Source organism: Terrapene carolina, unplaced genomic scaffold (assembly GCF_002925995.2).
Source record: "Terrapene carolina triunguis isolate 2854851 unplaced genomic scaffold, T_m_triunguis-2.0 Scaffold62, whole genome shotgun sequence".
In the NCBI taxonomy this organism is placed as follows: domain Eukaryota; kingdom Metazoa; phylum Chordata; order Testudines; family Emydidae; genus Terrapene; species Terrapene triunguis.
The window spans coordinates 35,173,736-35,198,137 of record NW_020664413.1 but is presented as its reverse complement, the minus strand read 5'-3'; the positions used below and the strand labels follow the sequence as shown (position 1 = coordinate 35,198,137).

The 24,402-nt window shown below is 41.3% G+C and overlaps 1 protein-coding gene across 1 annotated transcript in view; it reads left to right on the top strand.

The window, feature by feature from the left end:
- Positions 1–21,551, top strand: part of STK39 (serine/threonine kinase 39) — a 163,237-nt gene extending 141,686 nt beyond the window's left edge. Inside the window, exons 17-18 of the mRNA XM_024200630.1 lie at positions 13,452–13,516; positions 20,074–21,551. Coding sequence (XP_024056398.1) covers positions 13,452–13,516; positions 20,074–20,148 — 140 coding nt within the window. The 3' untranslated portion in view covers positions 20,149–21,551. The remainder of the gene's footprint in view (positions 1–13,451; positions 13,517–20,073) is intronic.
- The last annotated feature ends 2,851 nt before the right edge of the window (positions 21,552–24,402 follow it).

Sequence of the window (24,402 nt, the reverse complement as noted above, 5' to 3'; positions counted from 1 at the left end):
GTCCTGATGGAGTCCGCCCTCCACCTGACTTCCGACCTGTCTGGGCAGGTCGCACCGAGTGCCTCAGCCTCCATGCACAGTCCACCACCGGCACCTGACTCCTCCTGGCATCTTTCGCCATCACTGGTGCCGAAGAGGAAGGCCAAGAAGCGCTCCCTGGCACCGAGCAAGAAGGCCCAGCAGTCATCTATCAAGGGACGCAGCACTGCCCACCAGACTGCTCTGGTGCCACGCGATCATGCCTCCCCTGCTGGGGCACACACATTATTGATTGACTAGCCCCTAAGGATTTTATAGATAACTAGGAGCTTAAATATTTCAACACATCCAGCTCATTTAGATCTGAAGGGTCTGCCACCGACTCTTGGGAGCAGTATGGGACCCGCACTGTTGCCTGCACCTTCATGATCCCAGGCTCCCGCGGCGCAGAGAGAGCACAGTCTCCACCTGCTCCAGTGACGACCCCGATGCCACAGGACCCAGCTAAGGCTCCCCAAGAGAGCAAGCCCGCCGTTAAGATCCTCAGGGCACAGGAGAACGATGCTGGTCACTGGACAGAAGGCATCGCTCTTCGTTGCCACGTTCAGAATCCCGGGGCAGGTTACTGGTTGCCCAAGAGAGCTTCCAGATCCCCGCGGTGCTACTCTCCGGCACAGGGCCAACGCTCCCCTTACTATTCCTGGCACCGCTCGCTGTCTTGACGGTTGTCCTCCAGGTGTCAGTCCCAGTCCCCAGAACGGTGGGAATGGTCCTGGTTCCAGTCCCCCCGGCACTGGTACTTCTCTCCATGGTACAGTTACCGTTCAGTCATGCCCAGGCAACGGTCACCTGTAGCCACGTCCAGCAAACAAACTCAAGCATCGACAGCTCCTCCCTGGTCACCAGAAGGGGGTTCCTCCGGTACGGAGGACCAGTTCAGCCCATCCCCACGGTCTCATCGGTGTGACTGGGCACTGGAGCGTGCTCCCTCATCAGCGGCACCGCAATGGCAGCATGGCCAGTGGCCAGCGCAGTGGCCTTATTGAAGCATGTGGACCCGTACCAGTAGTGACAATGCCTCCTTCACAGCACTACATGGTGGCCCCACTGGCACCGGACCCAGTACCAGAAGCCCATTGTGAGGTCAGGGCAGAGGAACCTGTGGCCACGCCAAAGCCTCTTTCTCCGGTGGTTGAGACTCCAGCACCCCCACTGGCAGTCTAGTCTTCCTCGTCATCCCCAGACGAGGAGGTTGCAGGACCTTCCAGAGCTAGCCCGCCAGATGAGTTTAGGGAGCATCAAACCCTTCTCCTGCGTGTGGCTGAGAACACTGGTCTACAATTTTTGAGAAGTTGTCTGCTTCAGAGATAAAATGTGCTATTTATTATGTATTTTGATGTGCTGAATTCAAATATGACAATTAAAACAACTGATTGGCTACTGTTTCTAAGATATTTAAGTTTTTACATTTTATGTCTATGTATATTTTGTAGATAGTAGAGTTTTAATCATAAATTGTAAACCTAGGGCTTTTCATGTGTTTATGGTTGCTTTACATGATAATATTTCACCTGTCCTGTTTATGTAACACTTTAAAAATCAGCAAAAGGGTTATATAAATAAAATGTATTATGAAACAAAAGGCAAAAAACTATTATGTACATAGTTTAGTCCTATTCAGTGTCTACTCGGCGCTTCTTGGCTTGTCTCTTGTATTCATTAAATGGAGCATCTCTTGTCACTGTCCAGCAATAGTCTGCAAGCATTGATGGGCTCCATTTGCCCTGATAGCGTTTCTCCATTGTTGCAATGTCCTGGTGAAATCGCTCGTCGCTCACTGCTCCGCAGTTCGGTGGAAAAAAATCTAGATGAGAGTGCAAAAAATGTATCTTTAGTGACATGTTGCAACCAAGGCTTTTGTATGCCTTGAGGAGGTTTTCCACCAACAACCTGTAGTTGTCTGCCTTGTTGTTTCCGAGAAAATTTATTGCCACTAACTGGAAGGCTTTCCGTGCCGTCTTTTCCTTGCCACGCAGTGCATGGTCAAATGCAGCATCTCGAAGAACTTCATGAATCTGAGGACCAACAAAGACACCTTCCTTTATCTTAGCTTCACTTAACCTTGGAAATTTTCCACGGAGGTACTTGAAAGCTGCTTGTGTTTTGTCAATGGCCTTGACAAAGTTCTTCATCAGACCCAGCTTGATGTGTAAGGGTGGTAACAAAATCTTCCTTGATTCAACAAGTGGTGGATGCTGAACACTTTTCCTCCCAGGCTCCAATGACTGTCGGAGTGGCAAATCTTTCTTGATGTAGTGGGAATCTCTTGCACAACTATCCCATTCGCAGAGAAAACAGCAGTACTTTGTGTATCCAGTCTGCAGACCAAGCAAGAGAGCAACAACCTTCAAATCGCCACAAAGCTGCCACTGATGTTGGTCATAGTGTATGCACCTCAAAAGTTGTTTCATGTTGTCATAGGTTTCCTTCATATGGACTGCATGACCAACTGGAATTGATGGCAAAACATTGCCATTATGCAGTAAAACAGCTTGAAGACTCGTCTTCGATGAATCAATGAACAGTCTCCACTCATCTGGATCGTGAACGATGTTGAGGGCTGCCATCACACCATCGATGTTGTTGCAGGCTACAAGATCACCTTCCATGAAGAAGAATGGGACAAGATCCTTTTGACTGTCACGGAACATGGAAACCCTAACATCACCTGCCAGGAGATTCCACTGCTGTAGTCTGGAGCCCAACAGCTCTGCCTTACTCTTGGGTAGTTCCAAATCCCTGACAAGGTCATTCAGTTCACCTTGTGTTATGAGGTGTGGTTCAGAGGAGGAGGATGGGAGAAAATGTGGGTCCTGTGACATTGATGGTTCAGGACCAGAAGTTCCATCCTCTTCTTCTTCCTCGTCTGACTCAAGTGAGAATGATTCTGGTGCATCGGGAACCGGCAGTCCTCCTCCGTGGGGTACTGGGCGTATAGCTGATGGAATGTTTGGATAATGCACAGTCCACTTTTTCTTCTTTGACACACCTTTCCCAACTGGAGGCACCATGCAGAAGTAACAATTGCTGGTATGATCTGTTGGCTCTCTCCAAATCATTGGCACTGCAAAAGGCATAGATTTCCTTTTCCTGTTCAACCACTGGCAAAGATTTGTTGCACAAGTGTTGCAGCATATGTGTGGGGCCCATCTCTTGTCCTGATCTTCAGTTTTGCAGCCAAAATAAAGGTGATAGGCTTTCTTAACCATAGTGGTTATACTGTGCTTTTGTGATGCAAAAGTCACTTCACCACAAACATAGCAGAAGTTATCTGTACTGTTCACACAAGTACGAGGCATCTCTGCTCACTTTGGCTAAACAGAAATGTGTCCCTTTGCAAAATCAAACACTGACAAATAAGAGAGCATGACACTGTATGATTTCTAGAGCTGATATAGGGCAATTTGTTCAGCAGAGTGATGTAAGCTTCGTTATGATTGCATCATCCATGACTTCTAGGAATAACATGATGCAATTCATATCATGTATGACGCAATACCAGCTTCAGATTGCATCATTCATTGTTTTGCCTAAAAAGCAAGTACTGTCCAAACCCAGTCATAGATTTATTCATAGATCCAATCAAAGATATATTTTAGTCATTTCTGGTTTAAATTGAGATCCCTTCCCTTTATAACTCACTTATCCTCCGCCATTCCCAAGTCAAGGGTTGTATATACTGACCCAATAGCATATCTTGAAAACTAGAGCCAATCAACAATTTTAAGCATCATTTTCGTTCTCAGTGACCCAGAATTAGTAAAGTTTGACTACATTTATTTCAAAAGCATTTTGGCTGTAGAGCAGTGGATCTTGGGGCTCAAGACGCAAGAGATAGCGGAGTAGGAGGATGCCCTCTTCAACGTCCTCTCGACCTCTGCGCCCACCCGGGTCATCCTGCCTGTGTATGAGGGGATCCTCAAGATAGCTATGTCCTTGTGGTAGACCCCATCCCACTCACCTCAAAACGGGCTGAGAAAAAGTACTTTTCACCGGCCAAAGATTACAAATACCTTTATACCCATCTGCCCCCAGGCTCGCTGGTTGTATCTGCAGCCAACGAAAAAGACAAGCAGGTCCCCACCGCCTCGACTCCCAAAAACAAGGATGCTAAGAAACTTGATTTATTTGGGAGAAAGATTTATTCTATCGCCAGCCTGCAATTTTGGGTGGCAAATCATCAGGCCCTTCTGGGCCGGTACAATTTGAATCTCTGGGATGGTCTTAAAAAGTTCCAGGAATCCCTACCTCAGGGTTTGGCCCAAGAGTTTGGCACTTCGGTGGAGGAAGGCACGGCAGCAGCCAGATGCTCCCTGCAAATGGCATGGGACGCGGCAGATTCGGCGGCGAGGGTGGTCGCATTGGCAGTGGTCATGCGACGTAGTTTCTGGCTCCAGACTGCAGGCCTCGATCCAGGACCTTCCCTTTGACGGAGTTGGTCTGTTCTCGGATCAAACGGACGCCAGGCTGCACAGGTTGAAGGACCGTAGATCTACCCTTCGCTTGCTGGGCATGCACATGCCACAAGCAGCCAGGAAGCCCTTCCAGCCACTGCCAAGACCCTGGCAGTCATGTGAGGGACCTACGAGGAGAAGGGATGCTAGTTTAAGTCTTCGTTGCCCTTCTTCCTCCCACTCGCCAGCCCAGCCTGGGGCAGCCAAATACCCAGAGGCCCAGAAGCAGTCATTTTGAAGGTGCACTCGAGAGCGACGCCCCAGTCAGTCGACCATATCCTACCCGCCTTTTCCTCAACCACCTTCCCCCTACCACTCAGCCTAGTCAGAGGTTACATTGGACCGCTGGGTCCTGGACATAGTGGCTTGGGGCTTCCTGCTCCCTTCTGCTTCTCTCCTGGAAGGTCGCCTTCTGGGTCGCTATAACTTCGGCTTGTAGGGTGTCCGAGATCAGGGCTCTCATGTCGGAGCCACCCTATATGGTCTTCTATAGGGACAAGGTCCAGCTGCATCCGTACCCAGCCTTGCCCAAGATCATCTCCCAGTTCCACACTGGTCAAGACATTTACTTACCAGTCCTTTGCCCAATGCCTCATGCAACGGATGAGGAGCGCAGGCTGCATACCCTGGACATCAGACGGGCGCTGGCCTTCTACATTGATAGAACAAAGCCATTCCGTAAGTCAACACAGATGTTCATTGCTGTCGCTGACAGGATGAAAAGTTGCCCAGTGTCAGCCCAGAGAATCTCGTCTTGGATCACAGCCTGCATCCTCTACTGCTACGAGCTGGCAAAAGTGCCCCCACCGGCAATCATGATGGCTCATTCAGCTAGGATGCAGGCATCAGCAGCAGGCTTCCTGGCGCAGGTGCCAATCCAATAGATCTGTTGGGCCATGACCTGGTCATCTGTCCACCTGTTCGCATCGCACTACGTGCTGACCCAGCAGGCTCGAGACGATGCTGGCTTTGGCAGAGCAGTGCTGCAAGCTGTGAGACTGTGAACGCCGAGCCCACCTCCGTTGATTCTGCTTGTGAGTCACCTCGAATGGAATCGATATGAGCAAGCACTCGAAGAAGAAAAAACGGTTAAGTACCTTTCGTAACTGCTGTTCTTCGAGATGTGTTGCTCATGTCCATTCCATTACCCACCCTTCTGCTCCCCGTCAGAGTTGTCGGCAAGAAGGAACAGAGAGGGCGTAGGGCCGGCAGCGCTTGATATACCGCGGTATGAGTGCAGCACTCCAGAGGGCACCACATCTGGCCCTACGAGTACTGCTAAGGCAAAAATCTCCAAAGGCTGCACATGTGGGCACGCACACCTAGAATGGAGTGGACATGAACAACACATCTCCAAGAACAACAGTTAAGAAAGATAGGTAACTGTTTTTTCTTGTCCTTCTAGCCAGCTGAGAATATGGTTCTCCTTAAACCGTGTATTCTGAAGTTCCAAATCAATTTGTTGCACAAGAGAGTATCGCATGCTGAAATCCAGATAAATCATGTCCACTGTTTTTATCTTTATCTACCGATTCAGCAATGTACTTTGAGAATTCAAACAAATTTGTGAAGCTTAATCTTTCTTTGAATTCCTGATGACAGCTCCTTTATAAATAATGGATTTCAAAATGTTTTTCCTTATCAATGTGTCCAATATCTTCCTCACAATAGAAGTCAGACTTACAGCTCTGTTGATCTCTGTATCTTTTGTTCCTTTCTTATAAGAAATGTCAGCTACCGTCTAGTTCTCTGAATACCCGCTCCTTAGTGAGCAATCACAGATCATCTCCAAATGCTGTAATAGTTCTCTGGCTGCTTTTCTTAAACAGCTTCTGATAAAAGGGGCTTTTGACTGTTATCTTGAATGTCTGCACTAAGGGAGTAACTCCATACATTTCTAAATCTTTTCTTAATCCCTCCTTAGTTTCTCATACGAACAATTCTGGCTGTTCAGTACACTACTAGGAGCAAATTTAGAAGCAGAGAAACATTTATGTAACCAAAGTTCACACACTTCCATGTTTTGGGATTGGATAGGTGTACAGATTAAGACACTTGCCCAGGGAGAAAAATTCATTTGCATAATGGATAAACCAGAAATGAAATGCTGTCTAAGCATGCTGTAAAACTTAGAATTTTGCATTTGACACAGTCTTGCAAATGTGATGCAGTATTGCCCAATCTAAGACATCAATGGATATACAGCCCAGCAAACACCTTATGACAAACTACCACCACAAGAACGTATAGATTAAATTCAGTTCTTTGGGCAGTTGAGTTTTCAAGAGCTCATTATTCCATTGGAGAGTGTCCCATCAATCCAACAGTCCCATTTCTCTCTAATATCAGTAAAAAGGGGAAGCAGAATGAATTCTGAAGCCAGCAGATCCCCAAGGCAGTTGCCGTTTCATGTAGTAATCTGCTTATCAAATGAAAGTGCTAAAGTCACTGCCTACACATTGGCCTTTTCATTTTGAACCTTATTTCCCAATCTGGTGAGACTGAGCGCACACAGGAAACTTGGAGGGATTGTGTCCCCACTACGTACAGGCTGTGTTTTGCTGCCTCCAAACAGGATTACCCACAGAACAATCAGCTGGAAAATGAAGCTGTCATTACTACTTCTCCTTTGGACTCCATGGTAGAAATATATACATATTTGGGAGAATTTAAAAGCTCCCAGTTAGCTGCTGAAGGTATCCCTAACCAAACTATCGAGCCTAAAATGTAATGATACAATATATGCATACAGTTATTTTCACTGTTTTAAAAAAAATAGCTTATTTCAGAATCTAGCCTAGCATTTCTCTTCTCAGTGCCAGCAGCTGTACCCTAGAGAGGTTTGGGCAGAAGGGACAGGGTTACCAAATGGTGAATCACTTTTTAAATGTTAGGAAGCCAGGAAGATTAATCAAAGGCTCCCCATCCATCCGAAAATGGAGAGGTGCATGAAAATGTTACCTTCTGGAGTGGGCCACAAAGTAATGTCTCAAACCTCTGGATTCTGTCTTGTGCTTTGTGTTTATGCCAGACGGCTCTGCCTCAGTTGACTGACTTGGCATTGTAGTTGAAAAGCATTATTCATATTACTGTATTTACTATCTCCTTAATTTTTTATTTTTCCAGAGATTTCCCCTATTCAGAAGTCATTAGGGTTAAAACTCCTGTGTGGAGAATTTCAACTAACCAGCCACAATAGTCTATGACACTAGAAGAATAAATCTGCAATTTGAGACTGATGAAAATGCAGTTAGGCAAACTTTTTGTAATCTTGGAGATTGAATTGCCATTTACTTTTGTTTGTTTGTTTGTTTGTTTGTTTGTTGTCTCTAACTTGAATTAGATGGTTGGTCATTTTTACAAAACTAAGATCTGATTTATCAGCTTGAAGCCTTGTATGGAAAATGATAATTTGTATCTGCAGCCTAAATAAATATATACAATTTCATAGAGTGCAAAGTTTTTGTTTAGTTTTTCTTGTTACATCTGTCCTGAATTAGAGCAGTCCATGTTGTGTTTGCATAAACGTTGTTCTTGACCTTTTATTCTGCAGTGATTGTGGAGTTGCAGTAACATTATCAGGTTGACAGAGTGGCACAGCCATTTGTAACTAAGCAAAGCCTTACAGTGGTATCTAGAATGAATTGTGGTCCCCAAGCCAAACATATATCACTTAGAAACCCAAAGAAACACCTCATTCACTGCTGTACACAACATAAAACCTATTGTACTAAAAAAATGCTGGTAATATTTGGAGAAAATTTTGATTCTGAGAAATACCATCAGGTACTCTTCTTCTCCCTTCTTTTTTTTTTTTTTTTTTTTTTTTTTTTTTTTTTTTTTTTTTTTTTTTATTTTTTTTTTTTTTTTTTTTTTTTTTTTTTTTTTTTTTTTTTTTTTTTGTTCCAGGATATTGCTGGCACAGATTTTTATCCTTAATTTTATTAATCTTCCCTCTACCTCTTACTCACATTTACTCACTCAAACCGTATGGGAACGTGACTATAACACCTAAAGGATACCAGAAACCAAAATAAAGTTGAGACCTTCCAGCAACGTAGGGTGCTGGGAGAGCTAGGAATTCCCACCAGGAACTTCAGATTGGCAGTCACCACTGCCTGCAGTCAAACTAATATAATTTGGATATGCAAGGTAGTGCTTATCCACGAATTTTAAAGCACTTTACACAAACTTCATATCACCCCAGAGAGGCTAAATAGTCTTATAACCATCTTACAGCTGAAACACATACACATGTATGGTTTTCTTTGCTCCCACGTCTTCAAATATCTCAGCTGGAGAAAGTTAACTCATAGCTGAGTCTCTCCACTACACCACTTATCTTTCTGGAAATTTCGAATATTGCAAGAAATCAGAGGAGTACTGCTTACCTCAGTATAGGATTTCTCAAAGCAGTAGTCAGATAAAATAGACTTCGCATCCATTGACTTGCAATAGAAATACTGTTGTTGCATGTCTTTTATTACTTCTCCCTCAATTTTGGATGAAGACCATTTAATTTATTTTTTGTTTGTCTGCTCACTTCCCCCAAGCAAGTAAAGATAGAGCATAACGTTTCTCAGATGGTCAGTGAAATCTTCACTCAACTTCATTCTTCTGGTTTTTCCAACTAACAAAGGTGCTAAATCAGTAGATGGCTTTATTGATGAAGAGATGAGTCCTAGGTAGCAGTACCACTTACAAGAACTGCTCTTCTCCATTTCTTGCCCGATGCTATCAATAATTCTAGTAAGGGTGACCACTAGCAGCAACTGTAGTGAAGTTTATCGCACGATGCCATTATAAACTTCTCATTTTCACTGGTTTGTGGCCCTGTGGTTGGTGTGGATTTCTCCCTCTTCCATTTTCTTTAATTACAACTAAAAGGAAATTAAACAATTTTTAACTTAAACCCACAAAGACAAAGAAATTCCATGTTAAATTTTAAATGCAATATTTTATATCCGTTTTGCTGTGTCTAGGTATTGTGAGGAAGACATGGAATGATTTTATATTGGCTATGTTGTATGACGTTATGTCACACTTTAAATATAGAATTATAGCTGTCATAGTTGAAGAGACTGTCAGTAAATCACTTAAGCTGTCTTCCTGAATGAATGACAAGCCTGCTTTAATTGCTCCTAAACCATCTGAGTCCACATCTCTAGAGCATGTGCCTCTGCTTTCTCTTTTTGTCACTTAATTGAAACAATATTTCTGAAGGGATATAATTTGGACTAAACGCCTATAACAGTCAGCAGCAGATCATTGGCTGGTGCTATTAGTTAATGTGGTTGTTTACATCATGCCCAAAGGATGCTAGGAACTTTCCAGATTGCCTCCCTACCCCCCCCCCCAAATCCCTACCAGCAGATTAAGCCAGGATCTTCACATTTGGATGCTTAAAGTTAGGCACATAGGTTTCATCTTAAGAATCCAAACAACCGGCCTGATTTTCAGAGGTACTGTGAGCATCTGCTGCTCCCAGTGAAGTAAATAAGACCATGGGTGCTCAGTGCCTCCTAAAAATCAAGCCACATCTATTTAGCTTTCTAAATATGGATTTAGGTGGCCAACTTTCGGTACTGAACTCCTGAGTTGGCCTTAGAGTCTAGATACAAAGCATAGCAAATGTGAATAAAAAGCAAGGGGTTGGGTGGGAGAAAGGAGGGCAAGGCTTTAGTAAGATTGTACAGTTACTGGGGTAGTTATGCACGCCTCTTTCACTTGAATTGATGCTCATCACTCCTTGTGGGCACTGCAGAAGAAGTGAGCCTCCAAGAGGGATTTGAATGGGCGGTGGCTTGGTGGACCAAAATTGATGACACCATGGGGGAAAATTAATTTTTATTCTCTGTGGTGTATATCTAGCCAGAAATGCAAACTAAGAATACAAATGGTCATTGCTGAAGCACTAGTTTTACTTCTTAAAACAAACAAACAAAACCCAGCCAAACAATTCAGCAATGCACAGTGCAGGTAATGGAAAAACACACACCTGGAATGCAAAAGGAATACCTCTAGCAAAACTTAAATGCTGCCTTTCAGAGGTGAGCTAACCTTTGTGTAAACATCAGCTCTGTTATGGAATTCTAACAGTTCTGCTGCTTTTATTTTTGAAGATAGTGTCTGAAAACATCTGTTGTGATTCCCTTAAATCCCCCCAATCTTCTTATTGATGAAATGTTTCACACTGTAGTCATAACACATCAGGGAAGTGCAGCAAAAAATAAAAGATAAACTTCTGTTCGTTAACCCATGGTCCAAATACTCTTAAATGTCTGTTTCCTGCGGTAAACTTCCAGGCAAAGTGAACGTGTGGTGTTAAAAATGTAGATGCACAAATAAAACTGTTTTTTTTATGGTCCTTAACCTCCACTTTTAATAAGCATTACCTTTGAAACATATCATCTAGAATAATATGTAAAATTGGTTAAATACAGGCATTTTAACATTTTTTACAGGGAAGTAAAAGTGTTTTGAAAATATAAACCTAGCATTAGGATAAGCAATCCGTTGAGTGGTCATTTTTGCTGTTTTTGCTTTGAGATGACTAAAAGAATTTGAATTTCTAAGGTCCCTGAGATGCAGGATTGACAACTGGAGACCATGGTTTTTAAGATGATCATTCAAATAACTAAGAGCTCAGTGCTGCTTTCCACTACACAACATTGCATTATATTGATAAAGGGGTGTTGCGCATATCAGTGCGGTGCAGTAGCTGTGTCTTAGAGGGCAGATTGAAGCCCTTCACTTGACTGGAATAGCAGCAGCAGAATGGAAATAATCCAGGAGCAAGTCAGCAAATAGTCAGTGTTAACTAAAAGTCAACTCTTCTTGATGTAAAATTGAAATTGAATGTTTAAATCAAGGGATCCATTTAATTCAATGACGCCAATTGACACCAGCTGAGAATCTACCCCTTACTTTTAAATAGAATACTTTATTGGATTTCAGATAAGTCACAAACACTGCCTGAAGTACATGGTATCATGATGAAATTCCAGGCCTAATAGTGTTACACAGATTCAGCAGATGGGAGGCAATGTGGTTCATATTATATATTTACTTGGTCTAAGTATTATTCTAATTAACTTTTTGTTTTAAATGTGCACTATATTTTGACTGGGTAGAATGTGTGGACTTTAGAGGCTAGAATAAGATTGATCTGTGGTTTAGAGATGTGAGCTGTCTGATTAAAACAAAAACTGTAGATAAGTAGAATAAAAAATCCAATGGAATTTTAAATAAGAAAATCACTTTAATTTGAAATGGATTAATCCAATTGTACAAGCAAACTTCTTGTCATTTTCACAGTTTACCTTACAGAATTCGTTAGTGTTTGGCCTTGAAGTTTCAAGCACCCTTTCTACTATTTCTAGATTCCTTTTCTAGCTAGAGGGTCAAGTTCTGTCCCAGGTTTCTGCATGCCACCCCCCTACCAAAGACCGTGGTAACGGTGAGCACATACCTTAACGTAGAAATGAAGCCCAATTTTTTTTCTGATTTGGCATGGTTACATGGAAGCTAAAATGTCTACATTTTTTTAATAAGTTACCAAATTAAATAACTCTAGTTCCTTATATGGGACTACATTCCACCCTAGGATGTATAGTAAATTTTACTGGGACAGTGCACATTTACCCCAGGGTGGAATTTGGTCCACGGTGACTATCAATAGTAATTAGATTTCTATTTCCTCAGTCAGTTCTGAGTGTGGTACTTTTTAAATGTATATCTAGTGGCAGGGAAACCAGGGGTTTTAAGAAGTGTCAACATGCAAACCAATAAACCATGGTGTGCTTTCTGCATTTTTATACAATCAACAGAAAGGAAGCATGTAGAGGAAAACATTGCTTTAGTAAAACACTTGATTTCTTCATTCTCCATTTTGCTGCAGTAATCTGTCCAATGTATTCAGAAATCTCCACTACTTGAGTACCCATGTTGTGCTCTGTTGACCAGTGCATATGGACTCTGCAGCACTGCTGAGACTGGAGCCTCTCTCTCATGGTGATGTCCTAGCAATGGTACTCACGCTCATAAGACAGGATTGAACAGAGGCTGACAGTGATTAATTTTGAACTAGCTAGTGCAGAATCCTGTAATGTTCAAAGTTGTGTAGAGTAGGTTTAACAAACCAATGAACTTGAAAACAGTCAAAGGAATCTGCCAAGATTAACATCTAAATAGATTGATTAATAGACGAGTCAAGTACTTTCACTGAAAAGGGATTTACTGTTTTTCTTTGTCCTCTCTCATTTTTAAAAAGGCAGAAATAGTTCTAATACCACTCTCGTTGGTAGCATATTGACTCATTATGTTTCTAACTCTTGTCACGAGGCTGAAAATATTGGTGACAGTATTTTGGTTTCTGTGTTGATTCATTTAAATTAGTAGTTTTAGGTCACAAAATGTCATTTAGCTTTCCTGGTGTGCACAGACCCGGTACATGCTTTCTGAATATTTCTTTTTCTCTTCAGTTTCAAGAGCGAAACTTGCCAGAGTATTTGAATTGGCCAGGTTGGCCAGACAGTTTCCTACTCCCTCTTAATGCTTATAATCTTCCAGGGTAGATATGCCATTGCACTCAATATGTACTCTAACACAGCAGAAACGGTTACCATAGAGAGAGAGCTCTAACCGTGGGCTAACAAAAGGCCAGATGAATGGGAAAATGTATTATTGCCCCCACAAACATTCCCCTCTCCACTTTCCTGGAAATTAAAGATTGTACACTCTAAAGTACATAATAGATTCTAGACTTATGTGCTGGTCTGTTAATATCTGTAGCATTCTTTGTAGCCTGACAGAAATTTAGCCATTTAAGTGGTATATTACAAATGTATGTGTGCTAGTGGAATTGCTCTAATACTCCCATCTGAATCAGTGTCTTGAAAGAGAACTGTATTTAATGCTATTTTCTATGTATGTTACTTTTCACAATTTGTTTTACAGTTGCTGCTAATTTACAGAAGATGGTAGATGATCCTCAGGCCTTGAAAACATTGACTTTTAAATTGGTAAGTAAAAGATTCTTGGTGACAAAACAGTACACACAGAAAATAATTACAAATATTTGAAGCAAACTTCTTTTAGCTTCTGATCTATTATTGGCTCTTCTTCTGTACAGAACATTTACATTTTTGAACAGTGTACAAACTAACAGGAAAATAGAAAGAAGCCCTCTCTTCTTCAGCTGAAAACGCATTGCAGCAAACCACTGTTTGGAATGCTATGATCTGGTAATGCCTGGACAATGTGTTCCATTGGAACACACAACTGTCCTGGGTGTTCTGCAATTGCTGGTGGCAGCAGCTCAGGGGTGGGCAAACTAGGGCCCATGGGCCACATCCGGTCCATCAGACCTTTTAATCCAGCCCTCAAGCTCCCGTTGGGGAGTGGGGTCGGGGGCTTGCCCCACTCCGGCGCTCCAGCCAGGGAGTGAGATCAGGGGATTGCTCTGCTCCGCATATTCAGTGGCTCCGCATGTCTCCTAGAAGCAGCTGCATGTCCCCGCTCTGGCTCCTACATGTAGGGGCAGCCAGGGGGCTCCGCACGCTGTCCCCACCCCAAGCGCCGGCTCTGCAGCTCCCGTTGGCCGGGAACCATGGTCAATGGGAGCTGCAGGGGCAGCACTTACGGACGGGGCAGCCCGCAGAGGTGCCTGGCCGCCGCTTCACCTCTGTGTAGGAGCCGGAGGGGGGATATGCTGCTGCTTCTGGGAGCTGCTTGAGGTAAGTGCTGCCTGGAACCTGCACCCATGACCTCCTCCCGTGCCCCACCCCCCTGCCCCAGCCCTGATCCCCCTCCTGCCCTCTGAACCCCTCAGTCCTAGCCCAGAGCACCCTTCTGCACCCCCAAACCCTTCATCCCTAGCCCCACCCCAGAGCCCGCTCACCCAGCTGGAGCCCTCACCCCCTCCTGCACTCCAACCCCAATTTTGTGAGCATTCATGGCCCACCACAAAATTTCCATACCCAGATGTGGCCCTCAGGCCAAAAAATTTGCCCAACCCTGCACTAGCTTGTTGGAAAGAATTGGACAAAGTTTTTACCTTGGTCCAGTTGAACCAGTACAATGCTTGAGGGATCTGATCTACACTGGGAAAAAGCCATTGAATTCAGTCCTCTAAATCCATTCCTCAGTGCAATACTTTGTGGTTGGAAACTACATAGAAGTCCCTGCAGGAGATCCCAGAATGCATTCATATAACCGTGGCTGTAAGGCAGGTTGTGTATGGATGTCTCAATCTGGTCATTAGTTAAAAACCGAGTTGCTGTGTGGATAGGCCATGCTACTGGGAGGGAAAACAAGAGAAACAATTATACAATGTCTGTCCCTGCAATGGTTTCTTCACTGAGTAAAGGGCCCCCTGCTACAGTATTACACTTTTGGTACTCTTTAAGTAAAACAAGTTGGGAATCTTGGTGCAAACAACCATTTTACTGACCTCTGGCAATGTATCTGAACCCTGTACATGAATTAAAGTGAATTCAAAGCTACACTCTCCTAATAAAGCTTTCCTGTGGAGCCAAGTACTCTTAGCTGTAGGGGGGAGAGAGCACATCATACAAGGTGAATATATAAAGGTCTAATGTGACTGGGAGCTATTGTAGAGCCGCTCAAGTGAAAGCCTAATGAACAAGAAGTAACACTAACTCCAACCATCAAATCACAATAATGGGCTTTAATGGACAGGCATATTTTAATGGCATACTCACACCAGGAACTAATGACTGTAGTCTCTGGTGTGCCTGTGAAATAGCATGATGGGAATGGCATTCAGGTCACTCAAAATAAACATGAAGTCAAGATGTAGCAAATAGTTGTCATAGCATAATCTAGATTTTATCTCACTTACTGCTATTTTACTGCTTTTAATAAATGTTGATAAAAGTTGACCAAAATGATCGTCTTAGATATACAAATCTATAGATGCCTGAAGTCCATGTCAAAACAATACAAGATGTATTAATACAAATTTAAACTTGCATTGCAAAGATTTCAAAATTGCCTACATTGATGTGCTATATTTGCATTTTTCCAAAATTAAGTAGAAAATTTGTATGACTGATTAGTTATGTAAATATTACTGCTACCAATTAACTTTCTAGCTTTTAGCACTCTTAGCTGAGAATGACTGTGCTGTATATGAAAGGATAGACCATCCAGAGAGGTGCTTTCTTTATAAAATAGGCTACTTCATGAAGGGTTATAGTCTAGATTCGATTTTTAGAGAGAAGACATAATAGATCACCTAGAACATCCACTTGTCAGTGTGGGATTGTTCCCTCTCTGTCATTTTAAAATGTCATCTTCAATGGGGCTTCCACCCCTTCCCTTGTCAGACTGTTTCATAGAACCAACCATTCAAGAAAAAGTGTTAATGTAGGTTTAAAACTTCCCTTTGCTTGATTTCATACCATTAATCCCATACCCTAAACTATATCTCTATTTCTATGTCATTTACCCTCTAAATATAGTCTTTTCTTGTCTTTCCCCTTTGTTATTGTTTAGCCAGGCTAACTACATAGCGTTCAGTTAGTTTAATAGCTCATCAAAAACCATTCCACTTGACATGTTTTCTTGTATTTCTCTGACATCCCTTCAGTTTCTCTACTATGTTTCTGGTACTGAAGCACACAGTGGCATGTGATATTCCAATGCCTGTAGGGAAGGAGTATCACTCTCCTGGTCTGTGAAGAGAGGCCTTTTTATGTATGGTCCAAAATGGTGTTGGTTCTCTTTGGGAAGGGGAGGTGCCAGATCATAATTCAATCTAATTTTCTATGCCCATTCAACCTAAAAATAATTTCAGCATTACCCCTTTCTGAAGTGCAGTTCTATCTTCTGTTGACATCACTGGGCATCCTGTGTGTCATCTTCTGACGGAATATCTTCTATTTGGATAGTTCTCCCACAGATATTCTTTGTTAGATTCACTCTTGGAAAATGCTACCTAATTCCTATGGATATTTCTAACCTCCCTAAGTTTCTCTTCCATTTCCCTATCCTCTGACTTTTTACTACCTCCCAGTTTCGTAGTATCCTTCAGTGTATTTCATATGTGATCTTATTCCTCCTGCTCCTAGGTCGTGGAATAGATGCCAAATAAAATAGTGCCTAACACTGAACTTTATCAACCACACACTCTCCTCTATTTTTCATTAATTTTTAGGCAAGATTCACCCCATTTGACAGTGTTTCTATACAACTCAGTTCAAATTCATTTTGCTAGTAAATATTTCCCAGGAAGCTGAAGTCTAACAAACATCGTCTGTCCACTGACTTTGTAAATGTGATTGAAAAGCGTGCAAGTTAATCTTGCCATATTTATCATTACTCATTACTATGTGTCTGTTACTTTCTGGCTGTTTACAGATTGTTTCCATTCATATTTGGACTTCTGCTTAAATAGCAACTATTGTCTCCTTTAGAAAACTTTAACTATAGAATATCTAAGAATTTTAGATCCAGGCAACTTCCATGTCTTCAATAAATTTTGCGTACCCATTTGATGTTGATTAAAAATGTTATTTTTAGAAAGCAAACAGGGATGAAATCCTAATTGTGTTTGTTTACCCCTCTGTTAATGTCATAATGCAGAATTTGTGACATTTGTGACACCCTAATCATGAGGGTGAGAGTGAGGTTGGTAGATGATATGAAAGATGTAGTGTGAAATTCAATTTGTGGCAATAGGCTGTTGCAGTTAACTCAGAATTATGACTTCACTTGCAGGATCAAGAACTGAGAAGGAAACTGTTGTTATTCAGATACAAATATTCGTGGTAATAGCCAAGGAAACAGAAATTCTGTTCAATATAATTAGGGTTTTTTCTAAGTTTGCCTTAGAGTAAAATACTTGAATGAGAGAACTTGTTTGGTTGGTTCATGAACTGTAAATTGTAACTAATTGGAGCCTTTCCTAACTGTTGCAATGTAGATATTGGCATTTATACTTTATTAAATTTCTTTTTATGCCCCGTGTTGAAAATTGAGCGGATTTCAATATTACATAAGAACGGCCATACAGGGTCAGACCAAAGGTCCATCTAGCCCAGTATCCTGTCCTCTGACAATGGCCAATGCCAGATGCCCCAGAGGGAATGAACAGAACAGGTAATCAAGTGATCCATCCCTTGTCGCCCATTCCCAGCTTCTGGCAAATAGAGGCTAGGGACACCATCCCTGCCCATCCTGGCTAATAGCCACTAATGGACCTATTCTCCATGAATTTATCTAGTTCTTTTTTTGAACCCTGTTATAGTCTTAGCCTTCACATCATCCTCTGGCAAGGAGTTTCACAGGGTTGACTGTGCGTTATGTGAAAAAATAGTTCCTTTTGTTTGTTTTAAACCTGTTGCCTATTAATTTCATTTGGTGACAACCCCTCCCCCCCCCCCCCCCCAGTTCTTGTGTTATGAGGAGTAAATTACACTTCCTTATTTACTTTCTCCACACCAGTCATGATTGTATAGACCTCTATCTTATCCGCCCTTAGTTGTCTCTTTTCCAAGCTGAAAAGTCCCAATCCTATTAATCTCTCCTCATACGGAAGCCATTCCATACCCCTAATCATTTTTGTTGCCCTTTTCTGAACCTTTTCCAATTCCGCTATATCTTTTTTTGAGATGAGGTGACGACATCTGCATGCAGTATTCAAGATGTGGGCGTACCATGGATTTATATAGAGGCAATATATTATTTTCTATCTTCTTATCTATCCCTAATGTAATGATTCCCAACATTCTGTTAGGTTTTTTTGACTGCTGCTGGATGTTTTCAGAGTACTAGCCAGAACTGACTCCAAGATCTCTTTCTTGAGTGGTAACAGCTAATTTAGACCCCATCATTTTATATGTATAGTTGGGATTATGTATTCCAAAGTGCATTACTTTGTATTTATCAACAATACTAGCTAGAATTAATCTTATTTTAACCTGTAACTGCCTTATCTTTTAAGTGACACTGTAAAAAAAAATATATATATATATAAAAAGTTGCCTGTCTTATTGACAATACCTTTAGATTGCTTTAAAAACAGACTACCTCTTCTCCTGGACAAGTCCTTTCAATTAAGAGTAATATAACTAAGGGTGAGAGTGAGATTGGTAGATGATATGACAACTCCATTTAGCCACTAAAGGTCCAGTGCCCATTGTCAGTGGAAGTCTTTCTACTGAAATCAGTGCAGCTACATGAAGCTTTTAACATAGGGCATCAGTGATAACTAAGGCCTATTCGATACTCTGCACTGAGGGAGAAGACAAGGCCTCATCCTGCATTTCTGTAATAGAAATAAAATCATGTTTTCTGACTCCCAAACAAAAATAGAAGAGGAGAAACTGATGAAATACTTTTACTGTATCTGGCCTTTAAGAGTGAGCAACTCAGCATGGCTCTTGCAAACACCCAATTGGTTTTCCTTGTCAGTGATGAAAAACTATTGGTGAAAAATGTCAGTGATAATGCATGCACTTTATGTACACGTTCTGTGGCTCTTTTCTCAGTGTTACAGATATACACACTAACTTGTAATAAAGACATAAAAGGATTAAAAGAATTTTTCATGGGGGAGACTAAGTGTTGTAACAGTTTAATGGGAGCTGTGCCAAGTAGAGTCAAAAGGTGTCTTTCAGTGTAATTTACCACTAACCACCATTCATCAAACTACTGGTACTTTATTTCTTATAATTATAATCAGATGTATGCACCAAAGAGGTATCCAGTTCCTAGCAACTTGATGAGGACTTCTGTGAAAATGTAGTCACCACTCAGCTACAGGCAACAATTTTGTATTTAAAAAGAACAGTTACAATCTGTAGACTAAACAAATTGCACTTGTTAAAAGTAGTTTTGAAGCAGCAGTTCCTTGCTAGAAAATCTGACTTATACTTTCACTATTATTTGTGAAAATCATTTACCCTTTAAATGGATATATTACATTGTGCCAGTTGCATGCTGCAAAGCACATTAATAAAGAAGCACCTGTGATTGCTAGTACTAGATTGTAGAGTATGTCAAAGGGAGAAATCCCTTAGTACGTTCCCAAATAATAGCACAGACTCCCCCAAAAGTCCTTATTCTTATTTTTAAAATTCCTGGCCAAATATTCTAAAACAGATTTGAAATCAGTAATTGTAATCTTGTGGCATATATTTTTTTGTGTGTGTGCAGCAGAATGTATTATACAAATCAGTTTGCAACTGTGCATATAGCTATTCTGTTTCTCACACATTTAGAAGGCAGACTTGGAGGGCCACTCTGGAAAAAATCATTTGCTTTTGTGTTTTTTAAAAGTGCCAGTTTTGGATGACTGCAAACTGTTTTCCTGGAAGCATGGCCCCAACCATGTTTCACAATTTTTTTTAATTAGCCATATTGATTTAAACTTTTTGTACCTTGCTATAAGTGTGCAGTTTATGAACAGTGATAGAGGATAGTCCTAACTGTCTAGACACTTCATTCTTAAACTGAATAAAGCATTTTATTACTAGTGTGGCAGTACAGGGAACTGTAGAATTTATAGAATGGCTGTCAAATATTATAATGAATGTCTGTTTTCTTCTTCCAGGCTTCTGGTTGTGGTGGCACTGAGATCCCTGATGAGGTGAAACTGATTGGGTTTGCTCAGTTAAGTGTCAGCTGATGTCTGTCCCTCGACCCCCAGCAGAATTGTGAGTTTGTGAGGAGGCCAGCTTAGATGCAAAGAAAATTAAAGCACCCACACTGAGTTCTGCTTCGTTCTCTAGCAATTCACAAAGTCAGAAGACGCAAAGCCCTCAGCTACACCGCTGCTGCTAACATTCAAAATGCTACTAAACGTCTCTTATCCATTTGGATTTCCCCTCTGTGAAAAGCATATGGAAATGCACTCAGGTGGCTGTATTTATTGGTTACAAAAGGAATTTTCTATCAAATTTATTTCAGCTTTCATAAAATTTCAGTGATGCTCTTTTAATTATGTACTTCTGATTGACAATACCACCTCTCTTCTGTTGTATTTAGACATTAACATACTTATAAAAGTTAACCTGTATTAGCCAAACTTGAATTCTAGTTTTAAAACTGACTGTGAATTTTATTTTTCATATATTTATGCATTACACATCCTAGCTATAAGAAAATGATTGAGCTGATTATGTGCTACTTGCAGTTAATCTCCTGTTGAAACAAAAAAGTTTCAGGTATATCTTTGAAGTATTTGTAACTTCTAGTTTTTGAAATGATTTAATTATGAGTTTAGGAAGCTTTTGTTGGTTTGTGTGTCTAAAAACCAATCCACAATCTGATTGTCAAGGGTGTGGGAGGTGCCTTGCAGACATTGATGTTTTGAGAATGTGCCTGAGGCTGCTTAAATCTAGAATAGTCTCAGTTCTAGAAGCACCGTATATATTTGTCTGGGTTAGAAGGGGATATACTGTAGCAAAGACTTCAGACAAGTTTGGCCTAAACTATGCTTTGTTGGGGAGTCTACAAGCAAGAATTATTATAAAATGTTGCCATTAAGCTAGACTGCTTACTGTGCCCATGTCTGATTTGGCTTATCCTTAAGCGATAGAAATTATTTTGTAAAGGTGATAAAACTTGAACAGAATCTGAGCTTTACTTGAAATTCTGCAAAATACCAAGGTGGAGTGAAAATAATAGAAAGGGGTTTGTGCAATGACTAAAAGGTAACATTTTGTTTTTTAAAAAAAAACAAAAACAAAACCCACTTCTGACCCAAGTAGTCTTATGCTTAACCTGTGACATAGCTATTATGGAGCTAATAAACTTTAGAAAGATTCTGAAATTTGGAGTATATGTTCAAGGAGGTATATTCCTTGGATGTTACCATTTAAACTACTTCCTAGCTAAAACTAGATAAATGGCAGCTCTTTAATGTACTGAAAATGGCAAATATATATTATTAAGAAAAAGTTATTTATAACTCCTTGTCATAATTGTTGGGGTGTTCTAGAGCCAATTGCATAAAACTCAGTGTAATTTCATTCCATTTTATTGTTTACACAATTTAAAGATGACTGCAAAGGTAAAAGGAAAATAAAAGTGTTGCACAAATAGGCTGTGTAATGAGTTTCCTTGATCTGTGTATTTTGTGCATTACTGTTGTAATATGGCAAATAACACACTCTCTTATAAGATCACCTGCAATTACCAACACTTGTGTTCTTTACTTGGCTTATTGAAAATGCCACCTGGAAAGGAAACCTGGTTCATAAAGGTCAGAAGAAGAAATGGAACCCCCCTCTGCCCCCCAATTATATTTTCCTGTCCATTTGCCTGCAGTGGAGGATTGTTCCCTACTGTTCAGTGCTTTGTCAAATCTAGTCTTAAAAGTCCCAAGTGTTGAGGCAATAGTTGTGAAGGAGGCAATGGTGAGAGCAGAACTGGAACTGTGGAACTACTTTCTCAAAACTGTTTTGAATGCGAATAAGGAAACTGCTCGCCTGTCCAAATTAGGGGAGAAGGTGCAGTTTGACAGGCGATGTAATTAAGAAGTATCAGTTAGCAAGAAAAAGGCTCTATTGAAATAAGAGTAAACTAAAAGGGGAAATTATAAACCCATCTGGCTCCTGATAAAGCACTTCACATGCTTGTAATGCTGTGAACAGATCATTAGTCACTAAGCAAGAGCGAAAGTATTTAAGTGCATGAGCTGTGATTGCATTTAATGATTCTTGGCACATACAGCATCTTGGATTTTTAAAGCACTGTACAATTATTAACTAATTCTCCTGTGAAAATAGGTGGATAACTTTCATTTTACAGAAAAGTGATGTTCAGGGAGGCTTGCTGCTTGCCCAAGGCTACACGAGAAATCAGGATTAGAATTTAGAAATTCCATGCTGCACTAAAGAAGCCAGGAAAAAGGCTGGGAAGCCAAAAGTGCTCAGATAGCACAGTAATTGGGGGTATATAAGTACCTAGATAGAGCGAACACAATCTATTGATGAAGTAGTGGACAGTACCCTAGAAGGGTGTGCCTATTCTAGTGCTGCTCATTAGTGATATGCTGTAGAAGCATGAAAACACTTGAAATGTTTTCCTGGATACAAAGAAAGAGCTGATCTTCACTCCAGGAAATGGTTTCTTTGCTTTATTACAGTTGCATTAAAGTGCTTTTTGCAAGTACCAAAGCACTGTATGTAAAATAGAACCCACAACAACAAAATGAATTTAGGAGGAAAGTAACTTGGGGAAAAATAACAGCTTCAGCTTTAAATTTAGTAAATATTACTCTCATGAGGCAGATTATGCCACCAAACTATCAGTATAGACAAAGATTTGATACTCAAAGTTGGCAAACAAACAAAAAAACCCATAGCTTAACATGTACCAGTGTGCAGCTTCTGTGTAGGAATATAAACAGAAAGCACAATGGCATTCCAGAGTGAAGGACCTTTAAATGCTGCATTCAGATACTTCAACTGAATATGGAGAGGAAAAGAAAACCAGTGACCGTTACATGAGCAATTTTGCATGAGAAATAACCAAAACATGGATGCGCACACTGGGATGGTGTGTGGCCCCAGAGTAGTCATGGGTGCTATTTATTTTGCAGGAGTTGATCAGACAATGGTGGTGTCTAGTAAGGGATGGAGAACACCTGGTTACATTGAAAAGGAGAAATGTCTAGTTAATTAGACCAACTTGGAACAGGTGAGGTACTGTATAGTCATCTGTGAGCCCAGGGAATGGGACTTACTGGAGAAATCTCTAGTATTTTTACAGCAATGATTATATGCCATTGCTTACAGTTTTGCACTTGTAGAAGTTATTAATTAGTTTCAATATCTGTGGAACCAGCGTTTTCAGTACACTTTTCTTTCCAGTGTGTTGAAAGCAGCTCTTCATTTTGGGTAGAGGTTGAAACCAGTAGATGGGGAAACAAATCGTGTCTGCCCACTGCTGTAAAAGAATAAGCATATAACCCAGCTCAGCACCAAACTGACCTGCTACAATGTCTGCTGAGCAGTTGTTAGCTGATGTTCAGTTAAGAAAATACAAGCCGGGTGTACGGGCAGGGTGGAATGTTCATCCTCTTAACTCTCGGGCCATGAAATCTTCAATATATTTAACCTTAGGCCAAGTAAGCTTGGCTTCCATCTCTCTCTTCTTTGTGCCCCTTCCTAGCAGTTCTTCCCCCGTGTTCTTACTATTCCCTCTTCTTCATGTCAAATGAGACAGACCTTCCCACTTCCCTGACCCTCAGCTTATAAGAGGTTCTGCCCAGCTTCTTGGCATATGACTCCAATAAATACTACGGTTCTGGGTCCCAAGGCAACTGCTTTCTGCCCCACGCCTGCACTTTGCAGCTACTTCTACCAGAAGCCCCCTGCTGCTTCCTGTAAGGACATCCGGAAGTCAGGGAAGCGGGGGTGTTTAACAGGGTCAGTAAGAGGACGTGCTAGAAGAGAGGAGGGAAGTCCTGACCAATAGCTACGATCCCTTCCTCCTCCTGCCAACATATCCACTGGAACCGCGACTGCCTTTGGGAAACTGGCTAGTCCTGATGGTATTTGACATCCTAGAGCCAGAGTCTCAAGGGTCATTTATTCCCTGAACAGATCCTGCTTTTATTCCCCTAGGATTGGAGATGAAGAGGCTCCTCTGGAAAATGCTTCTAAATAACATTATCTTCCTAAGAAATGGATCACTCTGTATAACTTGTAAATAGCCCTTTCTTCCCCTGCCCCCAGACCCACTTTTCTTGCCTAATCAGAGGCTTGTTTTCCTTTCCACCAGCTAGACTTGCATACTGATGTTGGATGTGAGATTGGCCTGTGCCTGAAATCAGTCATGATGATGATGAGTCTGACACAGACCTAAAAAAAAAAAAAAAAATCTGCTAATTAAGTGTGGTGAAAATACAGATTCTGTTTAGGAGGGAGGAGTT